The sequence below is a fragment of the Salvelinus namaycush genome, unplaced genomic scaffold (assembly GCF_016432855.1).
Source record: "Salvelinus namaycush isolate Seneca unplaced genomic scaffold, SaNama_1.0 Scaffold498, whole genome shotgun sequence".
NCBI lineage: Eukaryota > Metazoa > Chordata > Actinopteri > Salmoniformes > Salmonidae > Salvelinus > Salvelinus namaycush.
Window position 1 is genome coordinate 155,001 of NW_024061195.1, and position 13,669 is coordinate 168,669.

General features: G+C 43.6%; 1 protein-coding gene across 1 annotated transcript in view; it reads right to left on the reverse strand.

Moving 5' to 3' along the window:
* Window positions 1-8,155, reverse strand: part of LOC120041639 — a 56,028-nt gene extending 47,873 nt beyond the window's left edge. Inside the window, exons 1-3 of the mRNA XM_038986505.1 lie at window positions 8,136-8,155; window positions 7,333-7,767; window positions 6,688-7,125 (exon numbers count right to left, since the gene is read on the reverse strand). Coding sequence (XP_038842433.1) covers window positions 6,688-7,125; window positions 7,333-7,767; window positions 8,136-8,155 — 893 coding nt within the window. The remainder of the gene's footprint in view (window positions 1-6,687; window positions 7,126-7,332; window positions 7,768-8,135) is intronic.
* Window positions 8,156-13,669: the final 5,514 nt, after the last annotated feature.

Genomic DNA, 13,669 nt, shown 5'->3' on the forward strand with positions numbered 1-13,669 from the left:
GAGGAGGTTTAATACCCTGACCTAGTGAGATATACATGGAGGAGGTTTAATATCCTGACCTAGTGAGATATACATGGAGGAGGTTTAATACCCTGACCTAGTGAGATATACATGGAGGAGGTTTAATACCCTGACCTAGTGAGATATACATGGAGGTTTAATATCCTGACCTAGTGAGATATACATGGAGGTTTAATATCCTGACCTAGTGAGATATACATGGAGGAAGTTTAATATCCTGACCTAGTGAGATATACATGGCGGAGGTTTAATATCCTGACCTAGTGAGATATACATGGAGGAGGTTTAATACCCTGACCTAGTGAGATATACATGGCGGAGGCTTAATCAAGCTAGTCATCTTGACTACTTTCTTATGTCATTCTCTCTGGCACCAAAGGTTTAAAAAGTGTTGATTGGGGACAGAATGTGGTCGGATCATCACATAATTGGCGTATATATTACTCTTACAGAATTTCCACGTGGGCGAGGATATTGGAAATTTAATCAAAGTCTACTAGATGATAAATTGTTTAGAACTAGGACAGTAGAATTTATAACTGACTTTTTCAGACATAACATAGGTTCAGCAGATCCCCGTATTGTATGGGACACTTTTAAGTGTGCCTTTAGAGGCCATGCAATTCAGTTCTCATCTATAAAACAAAAGCAATTTAGATCAAAAGAGTCCATATTAACAAAGGAAATTGAAGGACTAACAGTACAGTTAGATAGCAATAAAAACGGTACCATAGAGGCATAGAATAAGTTAGAGGAAAAACAAAAAGAAATGGAGGAACTTATTCAAGAAAGATCCAGTGTAATATATTATAAAAATAAAGCGAACTGGATGGAATATGGGGAAAAATGCACCAAATTCTTTTTCAATCTTAAATATAGAAATGCTACCAAAATGCTACCAAAAGAAATGTAGTCACGCATGATTCACCAAATGATATTTTGAAAGAGGAAGTAAAGTACTTTAAGAATATGTTTTCGTTTCAGGCTCCTCCATCTCCACTAACTGAAACTAATTGTATGGATTTTTTCCCTAATAATAATGTAAAATTAACATCTGTACAGAAAGACTCATGTGAAGGCCAAATTACAGAGGAGGAACTGCTTGATGCAATTGGGGCCTTTAAGGCTGGGAAAACTCCAGGGCTGGATGGCATACCAGTGGAAGTATACAAAACTTTTTTTGATATACTCAAAGGACCATTATTAGCTTGTTTTAACCACTCCTATATAAATGGTAGATTATCAGACACGCAACAAGAAGGTCTGATATCATTATTACTGAAACAGGACCCAAGTGGTATATATAAAGATCCAGTCCATTTAAAAAATTGGAGACCTCTTACACTTCAGTGTTGTGATGCAAAAATCCTAGCAAAATGCTTGGCGCATAGAAAAAAACAAGTTTGTCAGATATTATTCATCCTAATCAGACAGGTTTTTTACATGGACGATACATTGGAGATAATATAAGGCAAGTACTGGAAACAATAGAACACTATGAAATATCGGGGACACCAGGCCTGGTTTGCATAGCTGATTTTGAAAAGGCTTTGATAAAGTACGACTGGAGTTTATATATAAATGCCTAGAATATTTCAATTTTGGGGAATCTCTTATAAAATGGGTTAAAATTATGTATAGTAACCCTAGGTGTAAAATAGTAAATAATGGCTACACCTCAGAAAGTTTTAAACTATCTAGAGGAGTAAAACAAGGTTGTCCACTATCGGCATATCTATTTATTATTGCCATCGAAATGTTAGCTGTTAAAATTAGATCAAACATTAATATTAAGGGATTAGAAATCCGTGGCTTAAAAACTAAGGTGTCATTGTACGCTGATGATTCATGTTTTCTTTTAAAACCACAATTAGAGTCTCTCCACGGCCTCTTAGAGGATCTAGATACCTTTGCTATCCTCTCTGGATTAAAACCAAATTATGATAAATGTACCATATTACGTATTGGATCACTAAAAAATACACATTTTACATTGCCATGTAGTTTACCAATTAAATGGTCTGACGGAGATGTGGACATACTCGGTATACAAATCCCAAAAGAAAGAAATGATCTCACTCCAATACATTTTTATAGAAAGTTAGCAAAAATAGATAAGATCTTGTTACCATGGAAAGGAAAATACCTGTCTATTTGTAGAAAAATCACCCTGGTTAACTCTTTAGTCATATCACAGTTTACCTATTTGCTTATGGTTTTGCCTACACCTAGTGACCTGCTATTTAAATTATATGAACAAAAAATATTCCATTTTATGTGGAACGGCAAGCCAGATAAAATTAAAAGGGCATATTTATATAACGAATATGAATTCGGAGGGCAGAAATTATTAAATATTAAAGCATTAGACCTCTCACTAAAGGCATCAGTCATACAAAAGTTATACTTAAATCCAAACTGGTTCTCTAGTAAATTGGTACGAATGTCTCATCCTATATTCAAAAAGGGCCTTTTCCCTTTATTCAGATTACACCTGCTCACTTTCGGTTGTTTGAAAAGGAAATAATCTCCAAAATATCTTTATTTTTTAAACAAGCCTTAGAAAGTTGGTTGCAATTTCAGTTTAATCCACCTGAAAGGATGGAACAAATAGTACAACAAATATTGTGGTTAAATTCAAATATAGTAATTGATTAAAAAAAAATATTTATCGAAGAAATGTTTAAAAAAGGTATAATTTTAGTGAATGATATCATAAATAGGACTGGTGGAGTTATGTCACACATGCAGCTAACACAGACATATGGAAATGTCTGCTCTACCCAAAATTACAACCAATTAATTGCAGTATTACCACAAAAATGGAAGAGGCAAGTAGAAGGGGAAAAAAGTAAGGAACTTGTATGTCGGCCCTGTATTAAAGAATATAAATGGTTAAAGAAAAGTGTGATAAATAAAAACATATACCAATTTCATTTAAGGACCAAAAAACTGACAGCTGTGCCATATAAATTGCAAAATAGTTGGGAAGAGATGTTCGATGTACCCATTCCATGGCACATGGTTTATGAATTGATACGCAAAACAACGCCGGATTCAAAACTTCACATTTTTCAATTTAAATTACTGTACAAAATTCTTGCAACTAATAGAATGTTATATATATGGGGGATACAATCTTCCCAGCTCTGCAGATTCTGCTGTGAGGAGGCAGAGTCATTAGATCATTTATTTTGGTATTGTCCGTATGTAGCTCGTTTTTGGTCACAGGTCCAGGAATGGCTGAAGAATTGCAACATTTGCCTAGAACTAACGCTACAGATAGCAATACTGGGGGATTTGAAAAGCCATAGTCAATCAATCAATAATATAATAATTATTTTAGCAAAATTGTTTATTTTTAATTTACAATCTGTAGAAGCTATGAGAATAGGAAGGTTCAAATCTTTTGTGAAGCATCACAGCACAGTTGAAAAATATATGGCAAATAAAAATCCGAAATGGATGATGTTGGAAGATAGATGGGAAGGGTTGAGTGGAGCTGAAGGGTGGGACTAATAGCAAGATAAACAATGTAGGGCTCTGTGAAATGTGTATAGGTGCGGAGCTTTTGTGAAATAGCACAGTTACAAGTGGAAATCAAACTGGATGGACAACAGAAATAGAGGAAGGACTAAGAACAAACAAGAGAGAACTATTGTAAAGTGGGCTGTGTCTGTAAAATGTGTATAAGATGTATAAATTGAAGATAAAAGCAGAAGTGTTTATCAGTTTACTCCAATTGGGGGATCGGTGGTAGGGTTGCGGGAAATAATAATAAAGGTATATTCTTTAAAAAGTATGTATGTCTATATAGGTATGTGAATGTATATATGTGTATATGTATGCATGCGTGTATGGATATATATATTTACCCCCAAAAATATGGGGGATTGGAAATGATGCAGACAATTACATTGGAAGCAACATTCTTTCCGCAATATTAAGCTGATCCACCCCTCAAATAAAAAATAATAAATAAATAAAAAAATAAAAAAAGAAGAGGGCGGGGGGGTATGCCTTATGATCAACGAGACGTGGTGTGATCATAACAACATACAGGAACTCAAGTCATTCTGTTCACCTGACTTAAAATTCCTCACAATCAAATGTCGACCGCATTATCTACCAAGGGAATTCTCTTTGATTATAATCACAGCCGTAAAACATGGAAACATGACCGAATACAAACAGTGTAGCTATTCCCTCCGCAAGGCAATCAAACAAGCTAAGTCCCAGTATAGAGACAAAATAGAGTCGCAATTCAACAGCTCAGACACAAGAGGTATGTGGCAGGGTCTACAGTCAATCACGGATTACAAAAAGAAAACCAGCCTCGTCGCGGACCAGGATGTCTTGCTCCCAGACAGACTAAATAACTTTTTTGCTCGCTTTGAGGACAATACAGTGCCACTCACACAGCACGCTACCAAAACCTGCGGGCTCTCCTTCACTGCAGCCGACGTGAGTAAAACATTTAAACGTGTCAACCCTCGCAAGGCTGCAGGCCTAGACGGCATTCCCAGCCGCGTCCTCAGAGCATGCGCAGACCAGCTGGCTGGTGTGTTTACGGACATATTCAATCAATCCTTATCCCAGTCTGCTGTTCCCACATGCTTCAAGAGGGCCACCATTGTTCCTGTTCCCAAGAAAGCTAAGGTAACTGAGCTAAACGACTACCGCCCCGTAGCACTCACTTCCGTCATCATGAAGTGCTTTGAGAGACTAGTCAAGGACCATATCACCTCCACCCTACCTGACACCCTAGACCCACTCCAATTTGCTTACCGACCCAATAGGTCCACAGACGACGCAATCGCAACCACACTGCACACTGCCCTAACCCATCTGGACAAGAGGAATACCTATGTGAGAATGCTGTTCATCGACTACAGCTCAGCATTTAACACCATAGTACCCTCCAAACTCGTCATCAAGCTCGAGACCCTGGGTCTCGACCCCGCCCTGTGCAACTGGGTACTGGACTTCCTGACGGGCCGCCCCCAGGTGGTGAGGGTAGGTAACAACATCTCCACCCCGCTGATCCTCAACACTGGGGCCACACAAGGGTGCGTTCTGAGCCCTCTCCTGTACTCCCTGTTCACCCACGACTGCGTGGCCATGCACGCCTCCAACTCAATCATCAAGTTTGCGGACGACACTACAGTGGTAGGCTTGATTACCAACAACGACGAGACGGCCTACAGGGAGGAGGTGAGGGCCCTTGGAGTGTGGTGTCAGGAAAATAACCTCACACTCAACGTCAACAAAACAAAGGAGATGATTGTGGACTTCAGGAAACAGCAGAGGGAGCACCCCCCAATCCACATCGACGGGACAGTAGTGGAGAAGGTGGAAAGTTTTAAGTTCCTCGGTGTACACATCACGGACAAACTGAATTGGTCCACCCACACAGACAGCGTTGTGAAGAAGACGCAGCAGCGCCTCTTCAACCTCAGGAGGCTGAAGAAATTCGGCTTGTCACCAAAAGCACTCACAAACTTCTACAGATGCACAATCGAGAGCATCCTGTCGGGCTGTATCACCGCCTGGTACGGCAACTGCTCCGCCCACAACCGTAAGGCTCTCCAGAGGGTAGTGAGGTCTGCACAACGCATCACCGGGGGCAAACTACCTGCCCTCCAGGACACCTACACCACCCGATGTCACAGGAAGGCCATAAAGATCATCAGGGACAACAACCACCCGAGCCACTGCCTGTTCACCCCGCTATCATCCAGAAGGCGAGGTCAGTACAGGTGCATCAAAGCAGGGACCGAGAAACTGAAAAACAGCTTCTATCTCAAGGCCATCAGACTATTAAACAGCCACCACTAACATTTAGTGGCCGCTGCCAACATACTGACTCAACTCCAGCCACTTTAATAATGGGAATTGATGGAAATTATGTAAAAATGTATCACTAGCCACTTTAAACAATGCCACTTAATATAATGTTTACATACCCTACATTACTCATCTCATATGTATATGTATATACTGTACTCTATATCATCTACTGCATCTTGCCATCTTTATGTAATACATGTATCACTAGCCACTTTAAACTATGCCACTTTGTTTACATACCCTACATTACTCATCTCATATGTATATACTGTACTCGATACCATCTACTGTATCTTGCCTATGCCGTTCTGTACCATCACTCATTCATATATCTTTATGTACATATTCTTTATCCCGTTACACTTGTGTGTATAAGGTAGTAGTTGTGGAATTGTTAGGTTAGATTACTCGTTGGTTATTACTGCATTGATGGAACTAGAAGCACAAGCATTTCGCTACACTCGCATTAACATCTGCTAACCATGTGTATGTGACAAATAAAATTTGATTTGATTTGATATATGGTGTGTCTTATCTTTTCTCTCCACTGGCTATCTGGCTAACAGGCTACACTCTAGACAGTCTCTTCTGCTGATGTGTGTGTGTCTGGTAGTGGGTCTCTCTCTATCCTACTCTTTTCCTTTCTGCAGGGTTAATACCTGCCTGGCGCCCAAACAAAATCTTTACCTTTACCCCTCTCTAACAATACTGCTACAAGAGTTACCAACACTTGAAGTTTTATATGTCAAATGTTTCTATAAGATAATAACCACTAACATCACATAATCACTAACCACCACACATGTTTAGACTCACCTCAGCTGTGAGATGTAGGGCAGACACTGAAGGAAACTCCTCACTTCACTCTCTTCATCTGACCAGCCATTCAGCGCTACTGGTTTCTTCTCTGGTTGGAGTTTCAGCACTTCTAGGAGGAGGGAGGCCTTTCTCTCTGAGAGGTCTATGGACCAGACTGCAGGAGTTGACTGGTAAACTGGCTGTAATGCTGGAAGGACACTCCTGCCTGTTTGAGTCTCATAGTCCTTCACATGTGAGTACAGATCCAACAGGAAATGACTCTCTCTAAATGGATCATCACCATCATCATCATCATCATCATCATATGTGTATCTGCACATGGAGGATAATGTCTGTAAGATATTCTCTCCTGTCTCTGTATCAAACTCAGCTGCAGCAACACTGAGTTTAGACAGAACAAGCCAGATATCCTCTTCACCATAATCAACAACAAACCTGAATGAGAAGACAGACAAACATTGTTAATACATGTTATCCTGGATTCTCTGGTCAAGTAATGCAGAGGAATCACCCACAGACACATAATAATGTTTACATGGCAGAATGGTAAAGAAGACTAATGGAGGGATATGGATAAACAGATGTTTTATAAACCAGATAAATAACTGGTACAATGTGACACATCTCTGAAAAAACACTCACCTCAGCTGTGAGATGTAGGACAGACACTGAAGGAAACTCCTCACTTCACTCTCTTCATCTGACCAGCCCTTCAGCTCTACTGGTTTCTTCTCTGGTTGGAGTTTCAGCACTTCTAGGAGGAGGGAGGCCTTTCTCACTGAGAGGTCTATGGACCAGACTACAGGATTGTCTGACTGGTAAACTGTCTGTAATGCTGGAAGAACACTCCTGCCTGTTTGAATCTCATAGTCCTTCACATGCGAGTACAGATCCAGCAGGAAATCACTGTGTTTAGAATTGTTGTCATTGGGAAAAGGAAAGGTGCTGTAAGTCCACACTGATGATACCAGCTTCAGTGTCTTCTCTCCTGTCTGCTCCTCCCACTCTGCTGCTTGAGACAGGAGATCCACCAGGAACTTGATCTGCTTTGAGGTATCAGACCACGATGGCCAGAAACTGCAACAAGGACAGTAACAGCTGATTCAGACATGGATGGACACATGAAACCAGTCATAGCTAAATATATATGAAGTAGTTATACAATTTACAATTTTTTATTTTATCTTTAATTAACTAGGCAAGTCAGTTAAGAATAAATTCTTATTTTCAATGACGGCCTAGGAACAGTGGGTTAACGATCTAACCACTAGGCTTTCTGCCACCCCTAACAATGTGCTTTGGTTATTTGTCAAAGTATTAAACTTTAGAGACAATCACATGATTTATGTGTGACATTTAGTAATGCAACATTAGTTATGTCAGGAAATGGGCTGATAAATGTTCCCAGATTCACCAACATGTGTAGTTTTATACGGAGCCTTCACCGTGTGCTGCCACTTTGCATCAGCAGTCAGAAAGGAGACTCTCTGGGGGGCAGTTTGATAGTGGTGATGCTGAACAACTCTGGTTAATATCTCTCTCCTCTCGCTCTCTTCCTCTGATCCATTTCTCTCTTCCCTCTTCCTCTCATCTGTCTGCCTCTTCCCTCTCTCTCTCTCTTCCCTAATCCTCTCTTCCCTCTCTCTCTCTTCCTTCTCTCCATCTCACTTCCCTCTCTCTATCCCATCCTTCTCTCTCTCTCTCCCCTCTCTTCCCTCTCATCCTCCCTTCCCCCTCTCTCATATCTCTCTACTATCTCCTCTCTTTCCTCCCTCTTCCCTCTCTCTCTCTTCCCTTACTCTCTCTCTTCCCTTACTCTCTCTTCCCTTACTCTCTCTTAGCTCTTGCTCTCTCTTCCCTCTCTTTCTTCTCTCTCTCTCTCCCCTCACTCTCTCTTCCTTCTCTCTCTCTCTTGTCATGGCTGAATCAGAATTAGTTAGGTAACATTGATAAATAAGATGATTTATCTGCTTATGTGGGGAAAGTTACTTGGGCCCCAGAGAGGGGAGAGGTCAGGCTTGTCTTCATATGTGAACGTATCTTTTAAACCCTGTGAAGGGATGATTGAGGGGGCACCAATTATCTCTTGGCTCCACAATGTCTGTGTGCTAGTCACTCCCTACTTTTCCCATTTGGGGGAAGAGTATGGCAGTGTCTGGAACCATTGTATGTCCCCTCTGATGTTGACCTAGTATATGACCTAAGAGGCTCACTGTCTTTTCTGATCTAGTCCAGGAGGGGGTGTATTTGAGATGGGAGTATCTAGAATTGACAATTGATATATGCCATTGGATGAGGTAATGGTTTGGTACTATGTTGTACCAAGAACGAGATAAGAACTTCGTTTAGGAGACCAAACTGAACGATAATTTATAGCTAATGCTATCTAGCTATGGGATACTCCTCTTTCAAGTAAAAGGCCCTTTGTGAAGTTCCTATTATCTGTGGTTTGTCATGTCGACTAGGGGGTGGATCTTTGTGTGAAGCTCATATAATTAAAGATGGACTTTATAATAAAATAAAATTAAAATTAAAATAATAAACTCTGACTTGTGTGTGGTTTGCTCTCTCAATGTTTAGTAACACAGGAAATTACCACGACTCTCTCTCTCTCTCTTCCCTTTCCCTTTCCCTCTTCTCTCTCTCTCTCTCTCTTCCCCCCTTTCTCTCTTCCTTTTCCCTTTCCCTCATCTCTCTCTCTCTTCCCCCCCTTTCTCTCTTCCTTTTCCCTTTCCCTCATCTCTCTCTCTCTTCCCCCCTTTCTCTCTTCCTTTTCCCTTTCCCTCATCTCTCTCTCTCTCTCTCATCCCCCCCTCTCTCTCTCTCTTCCCTCTCTCTCTTCACTCTCTCTCTCGTCCCTCTCTCTCTCTCTCTCTCTCTCTCGTCCCTCTCTCTCTCTCGTCCCTCTCTCGTCCCTCTCTCTCTCTCGTCCCTCTCTCATCCCCCTCTCTCTCTCTCTCGTCCCTCTCTATCTCTCTCGTCCTTCTCTCTCTCTCTCGTCCCTCTCTCATCCCCCTCTCTCTCTCTCTCGTCCCTCTCTATCTATCTCTCTTCCCTCTCTCTCTCGTCTCTCTTTCTCTTCTCTCTCTCTCTCTTCCCTCTCTCTCTCTCTCTCTCTCTCTCTTCCCTCTCTCTCTCTCTCTCTCTTCCCTCTCTCTCTCTTTCCTCTCTCTCTTCACTCTCTCTCTTCTCTCTCTCTCTCGTCCCTCTCTCTCTCGTCCCTCTCTCATCCCTCTCTCCCCTCTCTCTCTCTCTCTCGTCCCTCTCTCTCTCGTCCCTATCTCTCTCTCTCTCTCTCTTCCCTCTCTCTCTCTCTCTTCCCTCTCTCTCTCTTCCCTCTCTCTTTAACATCTCTCTCTCTCTCTCGTCCCTCTCTCTCTCTTCCCTCTCTCATCCCTCTCTCCCCTCTCTCTCTCTCTCTCGTCCCTCTCTCTCTCTCTCTCTTCCCTCTCTCTCTCTCTCTTCCCTCTCTCTCTCTCTCTCTCTTCCCTCTCTCTCGTCCCTCTCTCGTCCCTCTTTCTCTCTCTCTCTCTCATCCCTCTCTCTCTCTGTCCCTCTCTCTCTCTCTGTCCCTCTCGTCTCTCTCTCGTCCCTCTCTCATCCCTCTCTCCCCTCTCTCTCTCTCTCCCTTCCCTCTCTCTCTCTTCCCTCTCTCTCTCTCTCTCTCTTCCCTCTCTCTCTTCCCTCTCTCTCTCTTCCCTCTCTCTCTCTTCCCTCTCTCTCTCTCTCTTCCCTCTCTCTCCCCTCTCTCTCTCGTCCCCCTCTCTCTCTCTCTCTCTTCCCTCTCTCTTCCCCCTCTCTCTCTCGTCCCCCTCTCTCTCTCTCTCTTCTCTCTCTCGTCCCTCTCTCATCCCTCTCTCCCCTCTCTCTCTCTCTCTCGTCCCTCTCTCTCTCTTCCCTCTCTCTCTCTCTCTCTCTCTTCCCTCTCTCTCTCTCTCGTCCCTCTCTCATCCCTCTCTCCCCTCTCTCTCTCTCTCTCGTCCCTCTCTCTCTCTTCCCTCTCTCTCTCTCTCTCTCTTCCCTCTCTCTCTCTCTCTTCCCTCTCTCTCTCTCTCGTCCCTCTCTCTCTCTCTCGTCCCTCTCTCTCTCTTCCCTCTCTCTCTCTCTCTTCCCTCTCTCTTCCCCCTCTCTCTCTCGTCCCCCTCTCTCTCTCTCTCTCTTCCCTCTCTCTTCCCCCTCTCTCTCGTCCCCCTCTCTCTCTCTCTTCTCTCTCTCTCTCTCTCTCGTCCCTCTCTCTCTCTTCCCTCTCTCTCTCTCTCTCTCTTCCCTCTCTCTCTCTCTCGTCCCTCTCTCTCTCTTCCCTCTCTCTCTCTCTCTCTCTCTTCCCTCTCTCTCTCTCTCTCTCTTCCCTCTCTCTCTCTCTCTCTTCCCTCTCTCTTCCCCCTCTCTCTCTCGTCCCCCTCTCTCTCTCTCTCTCTTCCCTCTCTCTTCCCTCTCTCTCTCTCTCGTCCCTCTCTCTCTCTCTCTCTCTCTCTCTTCCCTCTCTCTCTCTCTCTTCCCTCTCTCTCTCTCTCTTCCCTCTCTCTTCCCCCTCTCTCTCTCGTCCCCCTCTCTCTCTCTCTCTCTTCCCTCTCTCTTCCCCCTCTCTCCCTCCTCTATCTCTCTCTCTCGTCCCCCTCTCTCTCTCTCTCTTCCCTCTCTCTTCCCCCTCTCTCTCTCTCCTCCTCTCTCTCTCTCTCTCTCTCTTCCCTCTCTCTTCCCTCTCTCTCTCTCTCGTCCCTCTCTCCCTCTTCCCTCTCTCTCTCTCTCTTCCCTCTCTCTCTCTCTCTTCCCTCTCTCTTCCCCCTCTCTCTCTCTTCCCCCTCTCTCTCTCTCTCTCTTCCCTCTCTCTTCCCTCTCTCTCTCTTCCCTCTCTCTCTCTTCCCTCTCTCTCTCTCTCTCTCTTCCCTCTCTCTCTCTCTCTTCCCTCTCTCTTCCCCCTCTCTCCCTCCTCTATCTCTCTCTCTCGTCCCCCTCTCTCTCTCTCTCTTCCCTCTCTCTTCCCCCTCTCTCTCTCGTCCCCCTCTCTCTCTCTCTCTCTCTCTTCCCTCTCTCTTCCCTCTCTCTCTCTCTCGTCCCTCTCTCTCTCTTCCCTCTCTCTCTCTCTCTCTCTTCCCTCTCTCTCTCTCTCTTCCCTCTCTCTTCCCCCTCTCTCTCTCGTCCCCCTCTCTCTCTCTCTCTCTCGCTCTCTCTTCCCTTTCTCTCTCTCCTCCCTCTCTCTTCCCTCTCTCTCTCTCTCTCTCTCTCTTCCCTCGCTCTCTCTCTCTTTCCTCGCTCTCTCTCTCTGCCCTCTCTCCTCTTCCCTCTCTCTCTCTCTCTCTCCCCTGTCTCTCTCCAGTGCTTTACACTGCAGCAGACTTTATTATTGTTTTCAATGCTCTTCCCTTTGAGGTTCAGCATCGGTGGACTATTATTGTCCTGCCAGACGTATTTGGGTTGACATTTTAGTTAAAGGGAGGTTTCTTGCCAGTTTATTGTGTCTTGTTATTTGAACTGTATTGATGTGGTACTAATGACATGTGGCCCAGAAGATTTTGGACATTTTAAGGCCTTTGTTTGTCTATGACCCCCCACCATTCATACCCTCTGCACTCCTCCACTGGGAGGTAATACAGATTACTGCAAATCCTCTAATGTTGATGACTGGGTTCTTTCTTGTAAATAGTTTCTATGAAGTTGCCGTTAAATTGCTCTGCCATCATTATTGTATGAGGTATTATTGGTGGGGTTACCCCTGTGCTGTGATGGGTGTTTTATATGGTGTGTCTTATCTTTTCTCTCCACTGGCTATCTGGCTAACAGGCTACACTCTAGACAGTCTCTTCTGCTGATGTGTGTGTGTCTGGTAGTGGGTCTCTCTCTATCCTACTCTTTTCCTTTCTGCAGGGTTAATACCTGCCTGGCGCCCCAACAAAATCTTTACCTTTACCCCTCTCTAACAATACCGCTACAAGATTTACCAACACTTGAAGTTTTATATGTCAAATGTTTCTACAAGACAATAATCACTAGCATCACATAATCACTAACCACCACACATGTTCAGACTCACCTCAGCTGTGAGATGTAGGACAGACACTGAAGGAAACTCCTCACTTCACTCTCTTCATCTGACCAGCCCTTCAGCTCTACTGGTTTCTTCTCTGGTTGGAGTTTCAGCACTTCTAGGAGGAGGGAGGCCTTTCTCTCTGAGAGGTCTATGGACCAGACTGCAGGACTGGCTGACTGGTAAACTGGCTGTAATGCTGGAAGGACACTCCTGCCTGTTTGAGTCTCATAGTCCTTCACATGTGAGTACAGATCCAGCAGGAAATCACTCTGTTTAGAAGTGTCTCCATTGGGAAAAGGAAAGGTGCTGTAAGTCCACACTGATGATACCAGCTTCAGTGTCTTCTCTCCTGTCTGCTCCTCCCACTCTGCTGCTTGAGACAGGAGATCCACCAGGAACTTGATCTGCTTTGAGGGATCAGACCACCATGGACAGAAACTGCAACAAGGACAGTAACACCTGATTCAGACATGGATGAACACATGAAACCAGTCATAGTTAAAGATATATGAAGTAGTTATACATTTACATATGTGCTTTGGGTATATGTAGAAGTATTTAATTTTAGAGACATTCACATGATTTATCTTTGACATTTAGTAATGTAACATTAGTTATGTCAGGAAATGGGCTGATAAATGTTCCCAGATTCACCAACATGTGTAGTGTTATACGGAGCCTTCACCGTGTGCTGCCACTTTGCATCAGCAGTCAGAAAGGAGACTCTCTGGGGGGCAGTTTGATAGGGGTGATGCTAAACAACTCTTGTTAATTTCCCTCTTCCCTCTCTCTCTCTTACCACTCTCTCTTTCTCTCTTCCCTTTCTCTCTCTTACCACTCTCTCTTGCTCTTCCCTCTCTCTCTCTTACCACTCTCTCTTTCTCTCTTCCCTTTCTCTCTCTTACCACTCTCTCTTGCTCTTCCCTCTCTCTCTCTTACCACTCTCTCTTT